At 46.9% G+C, this 19910-nt stretch overlaps 1 protein-coding gene across 2 annotated transcripts in view; it reads left to right on the forward strand.

The window, feature by feature from the left end:
• ASTN1 (astrotactin 1) overlaps nucleotides 1-19262 on the forward strand; it is a 313546-nt gene extending 294284 nt beyond the window's left edge. For both annotated transcript variants that reach the window (XM_058540000.1, XM_058540001.1), the window contains exons 21-23: nucleotides 4571-4671; nucleotides 14593-14776; nucleotides 18712-19262. In XM_058540000.1, the coding sequence (XP_058395983.1) occupies nucleotides 4571-4671; nucleotides 14593-14776; nucleotides 18712-18949 (523 nt within the window). In that variant the 3' untranslated portion in view covers nucleotides 18950-19262. The remainder of the gene's footprint in view (nucleotides 1-4570; nucleotides 4672-14592; nucleotides 14777-18711) is intronic.
• The last annotated feature ends 648 nt before the right edge of the window (nucleotides 19263-19910 follow it).

Genomic DNA, 19910 nt, shown 5'->3' on the forward strand with positions numbered 1-19910 from the left:
AAGAACACATGGGTCCCAAGCCTGGTGTTGTTTCTAACCAGTAAGTGACTGTAAGTGAGACAAAGTCTCTGCAACTAAGTTTTCTTATCTATAAAATTGAAGAAGGCAGCCTTCATTTATGGAGTGCTTACTATGTGTGGGTGCCTCTGGGGACTCCCCAACCATGCCAGATTAGGGTTATTGTTTCCATTTTACAGTTGAGGAATCTGGGGTTCAGCAACACTGAGTTACTTCCCCATAATCACACAGTTGGTTGTCTGGGGCGTGGCGGGTGGTTAAGAATTGAATCAGGGTTTGCATTTTCTTCACTCACTGCATCTCACTCCCAGCCACTCAGGCCACTGGAAGGATCTAGTCCCATGATCTTATTACCTCAATTAAAGCATAGAGCTGCCTCTTCACCTGGGGTCCGCGGAGGTAGAGCTGCATTTCAGCGGAGCTGGCTTTCTTTGTCATCCTGTGCTTTTTATTTAATGCATTTAGAAAACATTATTCTGAGAAGGGTCCATGGTACAAAACAGTTAAGAATCCCTGGCTGGAAGGGATCTTAGTGTGTCTGGTCTAACATCTTCATTTTACAAATGAGGAAACTGAGGCCAGAATGCGGAGGTGACTCCTCCGCCTTCTAGCCCACCACCCCCTCGTCACCGCATGCGCTCACAGGAGAGCTGCTGCCTTTTTGGGCATGTGACAGCGGACGGATAATTCAGAAAAAGGGAGCCGAATGGGAGCAGTCAGAAACTGCCACCTGGAGGGAGAGAGCGTGACAGGAGCAGACAAAGGCAGTCGGCCCTTGACAGGAGGCCCCAGTTCACTGCATGCACATCAAGTTTCAGGCCTTAAAGACCCCGGCCCTGGACCAGAGCCAGGCTGTGTGGGTTCACACACGCACACACACACACACACACACACACACACACACACGATTCAGGTGTTGTCACACAGGCTCTAAGGACAGGCCAAACAGTCCCAGCCAGGCAGCTGTGGACAGGGCCCGGAAGCTTTGGATGAGGCAGTCAATGTGCTTACACATTAGCCCTCCGGATTAGGGGCAGGGCTTATCTCTTCTGTCCAGTGATTCCAGCTAACCCTCTTACTGTCCTGTAAGGGTTCAGTGGTGGGATGATGATGCTAACAATAATGGAAGAGGCCTTCCTGAAATGACTGCACGTGCCATTTCCCAGGAGAATGTGTGAAGTCTCCCTGGACTTGAATAGTAAGAATAAGCAGGTGACTCCTTTAGCGTCCCTCCAGGACTGCAGGAGCCGGGATGGCTGAGGAACGGCTCTTAGGACAAGCGTTGTCTTTACTTAGAAGGCTGTGGGACAATTATATTTGTCAATTATTCCTCAATAAAGTTAAAACAAAAAAGGCTGTGGGAAGCATTTCCTTTCTTAATACTTTGCTTTGCTTTTAAAAATAGTAAGGTCTTAGGACCCTAAATTTTATACTAATCGCCCCTTCAGAGTAATGTGCAAATTAATTGAAGCACAGGCATTTTCGTCCCAGCTCAGGAGCCCATAGAGTTCAGCTGGAAGCTACAGCAAGACAGGAACAAAGCAAAGCTGCCCGGAGGAGCGGGACGAGCTGGGGGCCGGGGGGGTGTGTGAGGAACAACACTATCCCGGGCACTGGGAGAGAGGGCCCAGCTGATAGCCAGTTTGGTACCTGAGGCTTAGGATGTTTCCCATCACAGTCCAGGGAGTCTGCTAGAAATTAAAGGCCTGGGGTTAAATAATGGTGGGCTACAAAATGTGGCTGGAGTCCAGCCACAGGCAGCCTAGGGCAGGTGACCCCTAAGCCTGTCAGCACACAGGCAGGCAGCATCATGTGGCCCGTCGCAGGTAGCAGGACTCCAGCCCCGACCCGCAGTTCCAAGGCCGTGCTCAGGACCTGGGAGGCGGACAGGAGAAGACAAAGCAGGGCCGTTTTACAGAGGATGGGGCACCAGGCAGGCTGGATCTCAGCCTCGGAAACCAGGGCAGGGGCTTAGGAGTGCGGGCTCAGACATGCAATTGGGGAGGGGGCAGTGGAGGAAGAGAGCCCAGTGGTGAGAACCGGGACACAGGCTGGGCTCGTGCTAGCAGCCCAGTGACCTTGCCGGCCACAGGGCATCGGCCTGGGGGAGAACAGGGCTTCCTATCTCCTGACTCCAATGAGAACTGACACCGGATGTGGGGTCAGGGCAGAGTCTGCAACGAAGATCAAGTGGCCCACCCCTGGGCGGTGAGATGGACTCCCTACACATCAGGGGCCCTATGGTCAGGCTCTCCGGTGAGAGAAGGGGGCTCACTCAGACCCCAGAGGGCAGTCCAGCGAGGTGTGTAGAACAGTGTCAATCCTCGGACTCTCTCCCTTCCTCTCCCCCAGCACTCCGGCCCTAGGAAGGGGACACAGACAGGTGGGAGGGGGATCTTCACCTGTGTTTGGGAATCCCAGACCATGAGATGCAGGGGTGCACTCTGCCCTGGCTACCTCTGGGCCCATCCCTGACAGTCTGGAGCAGGAGGGCCAAGGAGGGAGTTGAGACTCGGCCTGAGACCCAGGTTGTAGAACAGAACTAGGAAATGTAGCAGGTGCCAGACAGGGCTGATTGGATGCACCAGCTTCAGGTTGGGTGGCCTCAGTTACAATCCTAGAAACAGTACCAAGAAGCCCATAAGATGTGTGGGGGCCCAATGATGGAAAATTCTGGTGGCTGCCATTGCTAGGGATCCAGGCAGCCCGGTGTGTGGGACTGGGTGCAAAGAGCCCACTGGGACCTAGTGGGAGAGGGATGGCAGAGAGAGAAGGGAAGCAGGATCCTGGATTTTGGATGAGGGTCAGGGTGGGGTTTAGTACTAGGCCAGATGGTAGATCTGAACTAAGGAGTGGGCACGAGGCAGAGGCCAGTGGAACAGACTGAGCCACCTTGTGTGGGTAGGAGGGGAAAGCTGAGGACCTGGTTCTGGTCTGCCTGACAGCAAGGAGGCCAGGCAGTCCTGAGGGAGTCCACAGGTGTGGTCTGGGCCCTGCACCCAGGCAGGACATCACATTCTAAGTCCCGCCAGACCAGAGTTCCAGGTGGGATGGAGCCTCCTGTGTGAGGTGTCCATGACTCCAGCATGAGGACCTGGGGAAGGCAGAAGGAGGGAAGGTCACACTTGGGGAGCACAGGCTCTTACACGGAACATTCTCTGGGCTTCTCTGTGGGGAGGGAGAGGTAGATGCAAGGTTCTCCTTTCTCTGCTGAGACACATATTTCCTGGCGGTCTCATGAGACAATTTCCACTTCTTTTCTACCTCCCTAGTCCAGCTGTCCCAGGGCCAGCCAACGTTTACCTGGGCCACCCCATCTCAGGCCTCTCTCTTCCTTTCACCTCTTCCTCCCTGTAACTCTGCCAAGAGGAAGGAAAATCCAGGCTTGCCAATAAATGCAGACTTCCGTGGCAACACAGCAAAAGAGAAAGGGACAGGAAAGGCAGCGTACCGATTTGCTTTAGACTCACGAGGTTAGTTATTAGAGGCCCTGGGCACCGACATCACAGCTTGTGTTCGTGGCTATATTCGAATCCTCTCTAAGTGGTAGAAGCTGGAGTTCCTCTTTTTCCTCTCCACCCAGCTCCATCACCCAAGGGGGAAATGTACATGCAGCTTTTGAAAGCCAGGGCTCCATCCCCTTCCTCGGGGAACTCTCAGAACCACATCTTCTCATTGTCAGGGGTGGCACAAGGTTTCCACTCTAAACTCCTGGTCCACGGTGGGTAGTGTCTGAGTGGGACAGAGGAGCTTCATGTAGGAAATAGAGCCCCCAGCCACGGGCAAGTCAAGTCTATTAACTCTGACTATTTTGCTTTTGACTTTAAAGAGGAAAATCGTCCTCAGTCTTTTGCATAAAAGTGTCAACTGAGCACAAGAGGGAACAGAACAGAATTAATATGAGCTGGGCAATGTCATGGGTCCGGGTGCTGCACCGGGTCTTCCTGTACATTGTTATCTCATTCATCTTCACAGTTACTCACAAGCAGTTTTATTATCACCCCCGTTTCAAAGATAAGGGAAAAGAAAGCTCAGAGGAGGTAACTATAACCCTACGTGGCAGGGAGCAGAGGCTTCAGACCCAAGTCCTGACTATCTGTTTCCATAGATACATACTGTCCCTCAGCTCAGTGGTTGTCAGAATGGAGCTGGCATCAGAATCACCTGGAAGGCGTGTTATTGCACAGATTTATGGTCCCCATCTCTAGAGTTTCTGATTCAGTTTTCTGGGGCAGGGCGTGACAATTGTCATTGCTGTCGAGGTTCCAGGTAATGATGATGATGCTGCTCTGGGGACCCCACTTTGAGAACCACTGCTCTATGCCATGATGCTTTCCATCAAATAATCTACTGAAGACAGCAAATTACCCCCCAAGACCCGCCAGGAAGCAGTGAGAGGCTCTAGACTGCACACTTTATGACCTGGGTAGTGCAGTAAGTGTACTGTGGGGTCACGAGAGCAGCCAGGGGCAAACCTGCCTGTTCAGACAAAGCTTGGCTCTCAGCCAGGGCCTCCGGTTCTGCGATAATGATTCCCTCCCCTCCCTGCCAGGTTCACCCTGTGGGGAGTGGATAACACAGGACGACGCTCCAGGCCAAGTGACGTGATCGTGAAGACCCCCTGCCCCGTGGTGGATGATGTCAAAGCCCAAGGTAAGAGACACGGAGGCTAGCAGAGTCTGCAGGGGGATGCCCCGGGGACCTGCCCTCGCCATGAGGAAAGCAGGAGCAAGGGAGGTGAACGGAACAACCTGGAGTTCATGAGAAGGGGGCAGAATTCAAGGTCCAGCACAGGAGCATCACCTTTCCAGGAATACTCCTCAGCCTCTGCCTCTGGCGGAAATCCTCACCGTGTCCCGTTATTCCACACTGCCCATTAAGTCCAGGAGCCGGTAGGAGACATGATGAAAGCCCCAGGCACACCTGGTCATACACCAGGTGCTTAGGTATGTGGTGAAGTAGCCGTGACCTCTGCCCTCAGGAAGCCGATCAGGTCACTTACTCTCTTATTTTTTGTATATCTGAAAGGTTATTTTGAATTAAAGCACAGACAGCCTACAGATTTGAAATTAAATGCTATATTCCTCCCGGCCAAAGATGTGTCAAAACCCTTAATTCTGTATTTTGGAGTTCCGTGGACCAGTTCTTTGGTAAAGAACCGTCCCTCTTCAGTGCATCAGCGTCGGCCCTTGTCCATTAGGAAGAGTTTGTCTCAGTCAGCATCCATCGCACCTACAAACAGCACGCTTCTTGGCGCTCCTTTCCTCATAATGCTCCCTGGCTGGTCTTGACATCATGCCCTGCTCTGAGGCCGACCATATCCCCTCCACAGCCAGAATCTAGCTGTGCTGGGCTCCACGTCTACAGGGCTCTGGCACTAACCAAAGTGATCTGATCAACCACTCATATCTATTCGGGAGAATTAGACTATTGCATTTGCACATTCATGGAGACATTGACGACGCTGGAAATTTAGGCTATGCAAGTTTCAAGAAGAGAAATATTGTGGCCGAGCTGATTTCTGGTACCCATAAAGTCACCTTACATGTGGCTCCTGACTCCAGTTGCATCAGGTCGGCCACAAGGCACACAATCCCACAATGTTCAAGGGGTGACACCATGGTGACGTGAAAACACACGGTGATGTGAAAACACACTGCTTTAACTAAAATCGCCGATGTTGTAGCACTTTACAGGCTCTAAGAGGATTTTCACATTTATTGCTCATTTAACATGCACAGCATGTTAAGGGCACTGTTATTTTCAACACAGAAATCTGATCATATTAAGGCCCCTTCTTAAAACTCTTTAATGGATTGCCGTTCCTCTTGTGATAAAGATCAAGATATTTAACAGGCATATTAGGACCTAAATGGAGTGGCCCTTGCCCACTTCTCCAGGCTCTTCTCCCACTGTCCCCATCAATCTCTGCATTTCAGCCTCCCCGCCTCTCTCAGTTCCTCCAACACACCAATTCTGCTTCTACCACTAGGCCTTTGTACATGTTGGTCTCAGTACCCCAAATGCTCTCCACCCCCACCCCTTTCAACAGATGAGCTCTGCTTACCCTGCAGATTTCAGATCAAGTGTCCCTTCTTCAGTACAGAAGGGGTAAAGGGTTGTTGCTAGATATCATCACAGTACCATGTTTCTTTCATTCATCTCTGTTTATTATAATCATGTGTTCAATATCTACTTCACTGGACAGCGAGTTCCATGAGAGCAGGGTCCTGGTCTCTTTTTGCCCACGATTGTGTCCCTAACACTTAGAAGGCAGCATGGTGACCAACTGGTTACAGGAACACTTAGGTTCTGGAGTCAGACCACCCAGGTTCAAATTCCTGCTCTACCATCAGACTACTTGACCTTGAGCAGCTTACTTTCCCTCATGCCTCAGTTTACGAACCTGTAAAATGGGGGGAGGGATAATAGTACTCTAGCCAATAAGATTCTAGCAAGAATTAAACGAGTGAATTTATTAGTATTTTTTAAAAAGTGCCCATCCCACCGGCCCGGTGGCACAAGCGGTTAAGTGCGCGCGCTCCGCTGCGGCGGCCCGGGGTTCGCTGGTTCGGATCCCGGGCGCGCACCGACGCACTGCTTGGTAAGCCATGCTGTGGCGGCGTCCCATATAAAGTGGAGGAAGATGGGCACCGATGTTAGCCCAGGGCCGTCTTCCTCAGCGGAAAAAAAAAAAAAAAAAAGAGGAAGATTGGCGGATGTTAGCTCAGGGCTGATCTCCTCACAAAAAAAAAAAAAAAAAAAAAAAAAAAGTGCCCATCCCAGAGTAACTCTTCAGTAAATGTTAGAGGGTATACATTCTGGGGTTGTGTCCCTCATGGTCAGCCTGATACAGCTGGAGCCAGGAGTCATAAATAAGGTGATATGAGGGGCACCAGCAAATCAGCTTGGCCGCAATATTTCTCTTACCGAAACTTGCGCAACCTAAATTTCCAGCATCAGTCCGTGTCTCCGTTAATACACGAATGCTCTCATTAACCATGTGTAGACTCTGCTTTCCAATAGGAACTCAGTAAGTATTTACTGAATGAATAGAATATTGCCCCCATTTTTAAAATGCAGAAACTGAGATTCAGAGAAGAGTAAATAAGCTGACCAGGTCACCAAGTTATCATCTAAGAGAGCCAGCACTCGGACTCATTATTTAACATCAATTCCCATTTTGCCTACAGTGTTAAATTGGATATTTGAAGGGTTATTATGTAAAAGACTGAAAACCTTTTTGGTCTGTGAGTACTGATGAAGGAAAGACATACATTAAAAAAAGAATGTTCATGTTAGATACCAAAAAACTTCTCCCTTTCAGGACTAAAGTGTCCACTGGGACGTTAAGTGTAAGACAGACATGCTTCTCTCTGGAGTGAGTGCTGCTGGCCTAGAGGGTGTGGACTGGGTGACTTGGAAGGTCTCCACAGACCCCCGATGATGAAAGCAGAGTCTGGGATTGAAAACCCCTGGATGAGAGACAGTCTGGAGAGGACACCGGTGGCGCCCTTATCTCATTATCTGTTGATTTCTTACTTCAAGCCAGAGAGGAGCAGGTGATAAGAAGGTGCCCCAGCTACTTCTGTGTTGGAGAATTTGCTGATGTCCTTGCCGGCAGTGGTGGGCACCTTGGACTTGCTTGCTGCATAGGCAGCAGGCTGGTGGGACATCAGGGAGGTGATTAGCAGGGACGAGGGATGCAGCATAATGCCATGTGTAGCAATAGATGGATAGGAAGCAACTCTGGAATAAAGAGTGGCCAACACAGAACAGTCTGCCTGGGAAAGATGACTGTACTTTTTCTCTGTGGGGCTTCTTTGGGTTAATCCCAGCCCCCAAAGTGTATCAAGATGTGCTTCTGCCCACTTGTGCTCCCTGACAAAGAAGAGTTTCTGAAACCCCAGCAGACCGGCTGGGAGGACCAGAGGCAATTTAATGCTGAGAGAATGAAATCACATTCCCAGGTGCTCTTATCCTTCAGCTGGGAAGGAGCCCTGTACAGGGCAAATGTGGAGAGTAATGAGTTAGACTAATTGAGGGTAACCTCGCAAATTAATACAGTTCCAGCAGTTCCACCAACAAACCATATGCTTTGCCTCCTTCAAACCCATATGGTGATCATAAATCTAACCCACCTGGGTCTGAGTTTAAACCTAATAACAAATGAGAATTATGTTTTAAATGACCCAGAGCATGACTTCAGCTCCTAATTGTATAGCAGGAAGCCAGACTCTATTCCTTAAATGAACACTTTTCCTAAACTAGATACTTCCTCTGAAGAATTTCACCACGTCATGACGCCAAAGCCACCATGCAAGTAAGTTTCTACCAATGTTTTACTGAAACCACCCTTCCCCCAGTAGGAACAAGCTAGTGTCAGTAATAAGATCAACCTACTCTCCAGGTTGGGGCCTGGCCTTCCAAGAGCTCTTCATGAAGCTTCACTAAGTGAAGGCTAGTTCTCATCCATCACTTGCCCCACATCCATCCTCCTTTCCTGATGCCAAATATAAATTCTTATCCATTCCTTCATTTACTCCTTCCACAGACATTTATTGAGCCCTAGTATTAGATGCTAAAGAAACAAAAATAATTAGACTCAGAATCTATTTTCAAGAATTTTATAATAAGATTTCATGAAGTTATCAATTCATACACCATATATTAAGCTCTTACTAAATACCTGGTCTAGGCATGAGAGGGTAAAACCCCTGCCTCATGGAGCTTGTATTTTAGCAGGGGTGACAAACACCATAAAATAGTAATAAATAATATTTCAGATGGAGATATATGTCAGGGAGACAAGTAAGCAGGGAAATGGGACAGGAGGTGCAGGAGGTGGAATTTAATTTTAGAGTGGTTTGGGAAGAAGTTGAAGGAGAAAGACGCACAGATATCTGGGGAAGATCATTCCAGATAGAAAAGCAGCAGCAGGGAGATCCTTGGCATGTCTGAAGAAGAGAAAGGAGGCTCCTATGGTGGAGAGGGATGGTAAGAGGGAGGGAAGTCAGAGAGGAGCTCCAAGGGGCTGTGGGGCAGATCTCATAGGGCCTGGTCCTCAGAGTAGGGAACGGACTTTGCCTGGGATGGGGATGGGAAGCCCTGGAGGACTTTGAGCAGAAGAGTGACATGATCAGACTTAATGTTTCACAGGATCATTCTGTCTGCTGTGTTGAGAATGGACTCCAAGTAGCAGGTCTAAGGTGGAAGTGGGGAGACACGTTAGAAGGCTTTGGCAATACAGAAGGGAGATGACGTTGTTTTAAACTAGGATACTTGTGATAGAGGTGGTGAGAGATGGTCCAGTTCTAAATTATTTTGATGGTAGAACCAAAAGGATTTGCTAATGGACTGGATGTGGAGCAGGAGAGAAAGAAGAGTCACGTCAGTCTTACCATATATTGTGAAAAGCGCCGTAGAGGGGGATGTACGGAGTGCTGAGGGATCACGGAAGGGACCACCTAGTTCAACGGCTTGTGATTTTTCCCCAGCAGACCCTGTGAAGGCAGAGAAAAGACGGAGCAAGCTAGTTGAGGGCACTAGCAATGGGCCATGTGGATTAGGTCAGGTAGAGAAGGAAGTAAGTACGGGGCTGATGCCAGGAGTAAATGGAGGAGCCAAAGGACCTGGGGTTTCCGTCCCTGAAGAGTAGATTTGGTAGTAAGAAGTACAGGAGCCGTGAAAGGAGGTTGTGTTCACTGTATGTGGTGTTAGGATTCACTACGTCAAAGGTGGAGATGTTCTCAGGGATGACGATGGCTTTTGGTGGTTGAGGGAGTCTAGCCTTAAAGAGATCTTTCACTTGGGCAGTGAAGTCACCCAAAATGGTGATAAGAAATGAGGTGGAGAAGATGAACCAGATGCCAGATTTTTCCACGGGTGTAGAAGAATGGTCAGGAAGTGAGGAGGGGGAAATAGGAAGGGGCAGATGCGATTTTAAAGTGGAGGGAATTTACATATAGATAGAGAAGTAATCGTTTGCAAGAGGTCATGAGAGGCTGAGAGACTGGTTTTCTCTGGAGCATCAAGAAGGATCCCTCTGTACTGGAGAAGGCTTCAGGCAGGTTTCAGCCAACACAGGGATATGAGGGAAGAAAAGCGTTTGCCAAGGTTAACAGTAAAGGGAGAGCTGTTTGCCGTGTAACAGTGCTGGTCCCAGAGGAAATAAGGAAAGTGGGAGAATGAATTAGTATAAAGCAGCAGTTCCCAAAGTGTGGTCCAGAGCAGCAGCAGCAGCAGCATCACCTTGGAACTTGTTAGAAATGCACATTCTCAGGTTACAGCTGAGACCTGCAATCAGGAACTCCAGTGGGAACCAACAATCTCTGTTTTCACAGGCCTTCCGGGTTGAGAATCAAGTTCGAGAATCATTGGTGTAAAGGAAGCACAGAGCAACATGAGGAGAATGGGAGAGGGGAAAGGACAGACAGAGTTGGGGGGTGGAGGGAGGGACCTTGCGGTTTGGACATTGCTGAGAGTGACAGAGATATAAGGCCAGTTGGGATTCATTGTCGTCAAGTTTTCATTTGGAATGCCAAGGTCAGTCACTTCAGTGTGGGGACAGACAGGTCTCAGGTAGCTCCCGAGGAATAATGAAAGTGATGACTTAGGACCTCCGTTCAGGGAACTTTTGTTATAGCAGCCAAGGAAGCCACTGACAGAAGGTATAGATGCTTCCCTTATTTCACGGTAAAAAGAGCAGCCGCTACTGGGGGATAAGAAAGCTCACTTCTGCCCCTGCACTCACTCCTCTCCTTTAAATAAGACTATTCCCCCAGTCTCTTGGCCCCCATGTTTCAGTCTGTCTTGCTAATGGCATTGGGAAAAGCATGGTCTAGTAGAGAACCGGTGATAATAATAATAATAATAACAATAATAATAACAATCCATTTTTGTCTGACTGTTCTCCTCACTCACCTTATTCCAGACACTACAGTTTATTTGCTGTTTTCAGATATGCTGCCCACCGTAGGCTGGGAGCCTGCGTGCTGACATTTCCTCCCCCTGGCACGCTCTGCCCAGACGTCCCCGCAGCTCATTCCCTCCCCTCCTCCAAGTCTCAGCTCACGTGTCATCTTTTCAATGAGACCCACCATGACCACCCTATTTATAATTGCAGCGCCCCACCAAGCACTCCCAATCTTCCATTTTATTTTTCCCCACTTTCTAACACACTGTATTTTACTTATCTGTTATGTTTATTGCTTACCCGAATGTCTCTACTAGACTGTAAGTGCCATAAGGGTGAGGAATTTTGTTAGAGTTACTCCCTGATGTAGCCCAAGTGGCTAGAAAAATGTCAAGCACGTGGTAAGCACTCAGTGAAAATTTTATTGAATGAATGAATAAATGTATGCATCCTGTGTCCAGACATTGTGCTGAAGAAAGGCTTTGCATTTAATATCACTTTTAGTCTCACAATAATCTTAGAAGATATATTATTAACCAGCATTGAACAGACAGAGAAACTAAGACCCAGAGACGTTAAGTAACTTGTCCAAGGCCACACAGCTAGTGGAGTGGAGCCCAACTCCATTTGATGCTGTGGTGCCTGTTTTTAACCATAGCCCTGGGTCTGAGGGCTTCAGTCCCAGCCCTGTTCATTTATTCTACTGCCTAAGAGATCTTGGCTCCCTTCTAATAGCTCAGTTTCCTTTTCTGTGATGAAGCTGTGTATATAGACTCCCTGCCATCTTTTCACCTGCATTTTAACTGTTCCTGAATAGCATGCATGTTAAAGAGAGGGAAGACAGATACCTATTTTGGATAACTCAAGACTTCTGTGAAGCTGAAATCTGGATAAAATGATAACTAAAAATACCTTATATTCTCTTCCATTCTCTGAGTTAGTGAATTCTTGAGATGCTGTGAAAGCTAATGAAATCATATGTCTAAATGCTCTCAGTGGAGGTAGGAGGAGCCAGAAATATTCATGCTCTAGGAGCCTGGCAGGTAGACCTCTCTGAATACAGCATCCCATTTACTGATGTAGGCGCTTAAGCACACCTTAGAGTTTGATTCTCCTGGTTTTAGGAGATGTATGGTGGGACCCGGGCCTATCCCACCTGGTCTCAGGCACATCTGCTGCTGCTAATGGGAAGCATCAGCCTCCTCTAGCCGGATATTACTGTTGTGTTATGAGAATAGTAAACAGGCCATTAAACGCTGTCCTAGCATCACCATTCGTCAGTGGAGATTGTCACAAAGAGGGCCTGGGGTCTCAGATGCTATTTCCCATCACCAGAAATGAGAACAGATTGACATCAGTAAAAGGGTGGAGAACCCCAAACCTTCCTCTCTGGGATCTGGTCTGATCACCCACATTTTTCCGCCCCTGGTCATTCTCTCAGTACACACTCTCTGCCTCTCATTGAATACAACACAGCTTTTAGAATAGTCCCTCTGCTTCTTTCTATCGCAACTCCAGAAATGATGGACTCCCTGCATACCTACTAGGACTCCCTCTTACTTGGCATCTATGGGCCAACCAGAGCAATGTCCTCTGCTAGAAATAGTCACCCCAGAATTGTATCCCCCAAGACTCTGCCTCCTGTATCTGAAGTTGGTTAAACAGTACCATCCCCTGAGCATTGGTGCAAAAGAGCAATGGAAGATAGACATAGTTTTAAATCTTGACTCCAGCCCACACTGGCTATCTGACCTTGGGCAGGCAACCTGGCCTCTCTCTGAATGTCCTCATTTGTAGGACAGGGACATTCCTATCCATCTTGCAGTGGTGGTGTAAGGATTAGAGTTCACATCTCTAAAGATCTTGGTAGTCAACAGGCCATTAATAAATAACTGGGAATGCCATAAATCTTTATATTTCAAATCACCGTCCACTTTGTCTCTTGATTCTATTTTAACAACCTGAGAATTTTAAAAATTCTGAAAATCTAAATGGATTTCTGGACTGAAATTATTTTTAATGCAGCTAAAGATGCTGGCTACAAGAGTTTAGCTGCTAAAGAATTGGTATAGCCTGGTATGGAGAGATATCACTGGAAACCCTCCGCCAAAGTAGATTCAAATTGCTCCCAAAGTCATGAATTCCATTCGTTTTGCTAACCTTTTTTTGATCTACTGTATTGTTTGGCCCTGTGCTAGCCACTCAGGACACTGGGGGAAGTAACATCTGGCTCCTGTCCTCAGAGGCAATGGGCAAGATGGAAAAGTAAGAAAATCATTGCAGTGTCTGGGCAGAGTAGGGGTGGAAATTTTATCCATTCCAACCCAGAAAACTCCTACAATGATGACTGTGTCATTACCACCAGCCCTGAATTCACTCAGAATTGTGACAAGGAATCAGGTTGCAATGCCTTTAGGCTTACAGGGGGTCAAGTGGGCAAAGTTCTGCCTTAGAAACTTGTAGACTTAGTTTTTTCATCCCCAGATTTAAGACTGGATCTGAGACAAAGAATTGCTCTCCAGATCTCAGTTCCCAGCTGCTTAGGAAGGAAATGTCAACAGATCTCCTTTCTGACAGGTTTAATGAGAAAATGGTTAATGATAAAGTGCTGTGAGCTCCATAAGAAAAAAGGCCAAGCCTATCAAATTCATTGCCACTTTGCCACATCACCAAGTTCAGTCTTAGCAATGTATGCCTTGGAGACAAAAATATCAGGGATACAAATAAAATCGCAAGATTACTCATTTGGAACTGGATTGGATTGTACTGAATGTACTGGATTCCATTTATGTGTCACCACAGATCTACAAGCTTGTCTTCATATCTGGTCTGGGCGGTCCTAGGAAGGGCTCTGCATTCCCATACTCATGAGGCCAGGCTGCTTTTGGCACTGCGGCTGCTCCAGGTTCTTCACGTTGCTCAAGGCATGACCTGACAGTGCCTCACTGTGTCGCTGAGCCAAATGCCTGCCTCCTGCTGCCCAGGGCTTCCCTGTTCCTTTGCAGCACCTACTTTGTTCTCAAGCATATGCAACCCAGAAGTGCAGGGGAGTTAATGCCTCATGGGGGCAAATGTGGAAAGCCCCCGTGGACCATTCGTGGGGGGGAGCTGGAGATAAACTCTTCCATTTTTCCCCTGGGTGAACCAGTGGGGATCCAGTAGCGTCATGCATCCTCTCCTGCAAAACGTAGCCACCAGCTCCTTATATTTGTGCTCTCTTATATTTACTCTGCCTCCTTTCTTGCCTCATTTCCCTCAATCCTCTCTCCTGCTTCTCTGGGATTGCACTTGCCAATAAAGTATTAATCTAAGCACTTTTGCCTCAGGCTCTGTATTTTCAGGAAACATGGGTAAGGACAAAGAATATTATAATTGAACTTGACCTTAGAGATATTCTCTTTGAAGGCTTTCATTTTATAGAAGAGAAAACTGAAACCAATGGGGCAGAAGTAAAGTGAATTACTCAAACTCCCTGCTGCAGGCTCTAGGTTCAGTATTCTTTAAGTAACATCATACACCCACACATACATGTGTATATATGTATATACACACAAATACACATGTGTGTATGAACATGTATATGTGTGTATATATGTGTGTGATTGTATATACATACATATATATAAAATCTTATTTATTTCCTTTTCTGCCTTCCTTAGAGATAGCAGACAAGATCTACAATCTTTTCAACGGCTATACCAGCGGGAAGGAGCAACAGACGGCCTACAACACCCTTCTGGATCTGGGTTCCCCCACCCTACATCGCGTCCTCTACCACTATAACCAGCACTATGAGAGTTTTGGAGAATTCACCTGGCGGTGTGAGGATGAATTAGGCCCCAGGTAATCAATAAATTTCATTGCCTCTTTTAAAGACCTCAGCTCTCTGAAATTTTGTGCCTCCTCCATTATAATACTGCAGCCATGAATTTGCAGAGATTTCCTGGATGAGCTTAGGTGGTTGGAGAAGTAAGTCCTGTGCTTTTAGACAGCTCAGTTCATACAGAATAGTTTTGGATAAGCTGTGTTTAGGCAATCAAGTCAAGAATGCATTTCCTGAACTCTGAAAAAACCATTGCCCTTGACCTGTTTTACGCGCTCTTTATCACGCTGACACAACATTCCAACTGCTAAACCTGCAGGAGCCGAAAGCTTAGTCTTGTGAAAGAAAATCAGGAATTTTATTGAAGAGGTTATCCAAAAATATTTATCGCATGTGATCTTTGCATATATTTAGGCATTATACAGACGAATCTTGAGCTAAATACCACATTCTCTTGAAAGACAACATGGGGTTAGCCAATGACCCACCTTGACATCTATCCTTACCAAAGTTAGGATAGTATAGTGTTTACCAACTTCTCCTGGCCCTGAGGCTACAACTTCCCAATACTCAATACCCAGTGCTTTTCGATTGCACAACACCAATAGACGTCTTTGAAAGAGAGGAATGGGAAGAATGTGTAGAGATATCATCTTTCTTTTGTTCTGTTCATCATGGCTGTTTTTTCTGAGAAAACAGATTTCCCTGGAAATACTGGAATTTTCAGATAGACATGATGAAGAGGCTTTTCACATGGATTCTTGGTCCCCATATGTCCCAAAATTCTTTAGGAGCTCATGAAGAAATAAAAAAAAGGGCAAGGATGGTGAGAACAGAAAAGGAAGGGAAGGGAAGGGAAGAGAAGGGAAGGGAGGGGAGGGGAGAAAGGAAGGAAGGAAGAAAGAAAATGAAGAAAATCAACACTGGAGAATCCTCGAGCACTTAAAGAATTCTTGCACTCCAGCCAACAGGGCTGAACGAAAGTATCACCCAAAAGTCACCCCATCCATCTGACCTCTGAGCAAACTGGAGGGAGACCCAGCCTCAGGGTGCCTCTTGTGATCTGAAATCCTAAACTTTCTTAGAAGACCATTGTTCAGGACATTTCTCCCTATTTTCTTACTTTTGAAGGAAGGAGGAGGTTTAGGATTATCTTCCTGAAATAAAATGATTTCATGTGTAAGGTCAGGAAGAATCTTTCTGCATTCCGTAAATTATTTCATGTTTATAAAGGTTGGTAGCCCTTGAGCAAACAGATGCCACTGCTGTGGACCACGACACAGAGGGAAATATATAAGGGACTTTTAATTTGTTTTATCTCAGTTTTGGTAAAAAGCAAACCCTGAGTTAGAAAGTAGATACATATTGAGAAATATCCTCCTGCTCCATACCTCATCGTTACTCCGGCCCTTATTATTACTCTCACCTAATGTCATCCCCTCTCTCCAACTCTCTCCCCAACTCTTCACTCCCTTCACCTCTCCCTCCACTCCCTCCTTCCTCTGCTCTCACTCCCCTCTTCTCCTTCCTTCTGATGTTTATTGAGTGTATATCTACAGCTCTTTGTTAGGGAACATGAATGTCACAATTTGAATAGCACTAACATTGCATATATCGTCATGATTTCCAAGGGCATTTGGATTGTTTTTAAAATTTCTCTCTTGTAACTCAAGAGTCAGGAGGAAAATTAGTTAATAAAGAAAGTGAGCAAGGGAAGAACTGTGGGTCTCACTGCAAAGTAAGGCCTGCTGCTGAGTATACACTCTTTTTCCCAAACTCTCCTCCCAGAAGACTCTTTCATGTGTAATACTGGTTTTCAAGGCTACATATTAGAAAAAAAAAATGTGTAGTTTCATTAGCTTATAGAAAATAAAGATTTACTTTTTAGTGTAGTGGATCTCAGGGAGAACCACAGGAAAGGAAAAGTCCTCTGCCTTGACATACATCAACCCATTTTGGAGTTAGTTGTGAGAATGAATGGAAAAGGGTGTGTGGGGTACATACTTCCTGTGAGCAAGAAGAAAGCATCCCCTCAGTTCAGTTAAATCCAATTCTGTTAAAATTCTTGGAGGCCTCCAGATTGAGTTGAGGGTTGAAATACTTTGAGAAGCCCACAGGCTCTGAGATGGTCAAGGTCAGACCCAAATTCATTATTATTTTTTTAAAAAAGTGAGCAATAAAAGTAGCCACAAAGACCCATGGGCTAATTAAATCCATTTGTTTGAAAGGATGGCTGGGATGTGTTCCTGTATCCATTTCTTGAAGATGAGGTAGATGCTGCCCCTCATTCTTCCTTCACCCCTCCTTCCTCTACCTCCCAAGAATTTGTCAGCAACTAATGACATGCAGAGGATAGATTAAGAGGAAGGACCACCAGGGTCCCTGTTGATGACGACTTTTGAAAAGCCTGTGTGGCCAAACTGCAAGGCTGATAGAGGAGATGCCGTCCGCCTAAGATGCTAGTTAGTCAGCAGAGTGTTTGTTTGATTTCCTGTGACCCACCATTGAAGTTGGAGAAAATATGATTTCCCCTCCGAAGACCTCACACTCGCTTAGCCCCTTGACTTTGCTGCTAAAGCGCAACACCTTTCCTCCCCCGTCATCTCCACCCCTCTCTCAGCACGCCCTCTGGAATGCGGTGAGCTGCCAGGACAGAAAAAGAGGAATGAAATGAATGTGGTTATTGTTCTTTGAAAGCTCATACTAAACGGGGTGCAGAAACTTCCAGTTCCTGAAAGAATTGTTGATTAAATTAGAAAAAGAGATGGTTACTCACATGAGAAGGTAGCCTAGAAGTTGATAAATAACTGCAAGGGGTACTGTTCATTGAGCTTTCCAGGACAGCATTTTACAGCCTCACATGAGCTTGTTCAAATGAGTGAATCTTCTTTCATGGTTCTCTGGTCACTTGGTCTTTGAAGAAGGAGAAGAACACGGGTGAGTGAGGGAGTCCTGCTCCTTCACTCATCCTAAGTGTTCAGAGTCAAAACCAGTGAGGTCTGAGAAGTGGCTATCAGGTAGTCCCTGTCTCTGACACCAGAAATGGATGGCAGGAAGAAGCCCATACACCAGTGTGGTAGAGCGTGGTGATAGCCCATTTCCCCAAGCTGTACACGGAGGCTCTGGCTCTCTATTCTTGGCCTAGAGAGATCACTCCTTTCCAGTGTGTGCGAACTTGGGGACACCTCACCCTCCTCTGCTCCTTTCTCTCTCAGGGATCTGCAACAGCTCAGGCACCCTCTCTTCATCTCCTTTCCCCACTCTTTTAATTGGAGCTCAATGGCAGTGGCCTCCTTACTTCCTGAGGAAGATGGTGGAATGGGGCAGGAGCTCACCGGGAGGTTGTGGGTGATGTATGCCACGGAGAGTCTGCATTTTCCAAAGAATGACCCTGTGTCAATGTGCAGCGAGGGCATTATTGTCCTCGCCCTTAGACTATAATTACCTCCACACAGGCATAATTAGTTACATTTGATATCCCCTGAAGTTCAATATATCAGTTGCTTCTACTCAGTTCAGAAATAGCCTTGAAAAGGAAAGTGTTCAGTCAAACACCTTATTTGTCATTTAATGATGATAAATTACCAGCTTGAAAGAAAATTGATTTGATTTGTCTTTCAAAACTGCCAACTCTATGATTTTAAAAGGCCATTAATTTCCACTAAAATATTAGTTATCTTCTCTTCTTTTTTTTTCCTTATTTCATTTTGTTTCTCTGTTTCATTTTGGTGCCTGCCCCACTTTGCACATCCATCCTATTGATTATTTCGTTCATTCATTCATTCATTCACTCACTTGACAAATATTTATGACGAGCCCCGTTCTAAGTGCCAAAAACAGAACAGTAAGCAAAACCAACCAGGCTGTGCCGTCTTGAAGTTTCAAGTCTCACACTCTGTGCCTTTCCCGCCTTCTCTTCTTTCCAACCTAAGTGTCCTCCGTGCTTGATCCACAGGAAAGCTGGCCTCATCCTTTCCCAGCTCGGGGATCTCAGCAGTTGGTGCAACGGACTCCTTCAGGAACCCAAGATAAGCTTGCGCCGCAGCTCCCTCAAGTACCTGGGCTGCCGCTACAGCGAGATCAAGCCCTACGGACTTGACTGGTCAGAGCTCAGCCGGGACCTCAGGAAGACCTGTGAGGAGCAGACCCTGAGTGTCCCCTACAACGACTATGGGGACAGCAAAGACATCTAGTGCCGTGATGCCAGAGAGCAGCTGCCAAAAGGAAGCAGGAGAGAGAAGGGGACATTGGGGTTGGTTTGTGGCTTTTTAATATTTTTTAATGGAACATTGAAACCTCCACAGGTGACATCTAAACCAGGGAGAGAGTGATCCTCGCTCCCTGCAGAACTTCTTCAGTCTGATGTTCTCCATCTGCACGATCAGTCAGCCTGCCCGCCAGCGGCTTCACGCGGTGCCATTTCTCTTCAGGGGATTACTTTGGGGCTTGTTTTGTGTGAATTTGTTTTGTTCATTTTTTTTCCAAGAGGTTCTTCAAAATGCTCAAGAGTTCTGTCATGCTTCCCATGAAGGTCCCTCAGGTTGAGGCACCTCCTGCTCCCTGAGTTCCTGAGTCCCTGGCAATTGGGGACAGAGATGAGGCCAGAAGGTTGTTAGACCAGTCTCAGGCCCCAGCCTCAGGCATTCCTCAGGAAGCATCTGGGAGCCTAAGCCCTGCTCACAGAGAAAGACAGTAAGAACATTAGGAAGGCTGCTCCGCGTAGGTCTCGTGGTTTTCCCCCCAGGCCTTCCTGTTGCTGTGTTCACACCGCACAGGTGAAGCCAGCCTCCGGTGTGGGCTCCAGTGGGCCCTGGATTTTTAGGTCCTTCCTCATTTTAAGACAGGACTGGAATTAAATCTCCTTGTGCTTCTGCTCTCTCCTCCAAACAATATGATCTTTAAGAGGCAACAAAATGCTACCTGTCAAATGCACCTTCAGAGTAGTCTTCCTGAGAGACTAGTTAGCAGTGCACATTCTAGAAAAGAAGTGTAGTTCATTGTTTTAAAAATCACCTGTGCCTCCAGGATGAACTTCTCCAGACTGCCAGTATACATCACACGTCAGGATTCTCTTCAGTGTCGCCCCGCTTACCCTGGGCAGATAAGCCTTGGTTGATATCTGCTGTGGTCCAGGAGGGGTTAACACCTCCATGT

This window comes from Diceros bicornis, chromosome 4 (genome assembly GCF_020826845.1).
Source record: "Diceros bicornis minor isolate mBicDic1 chromosome 4, mDicBic1.mat.cur, whole genome shotgun sequence".
Classification (NCBI taxonomy): domain Eukaryota; kingdom Metazoa; phylum Chordata; class Mammalia; order Perissodactyla; family Rhinocerotidae; genus Diceros; species Diceros bicornis.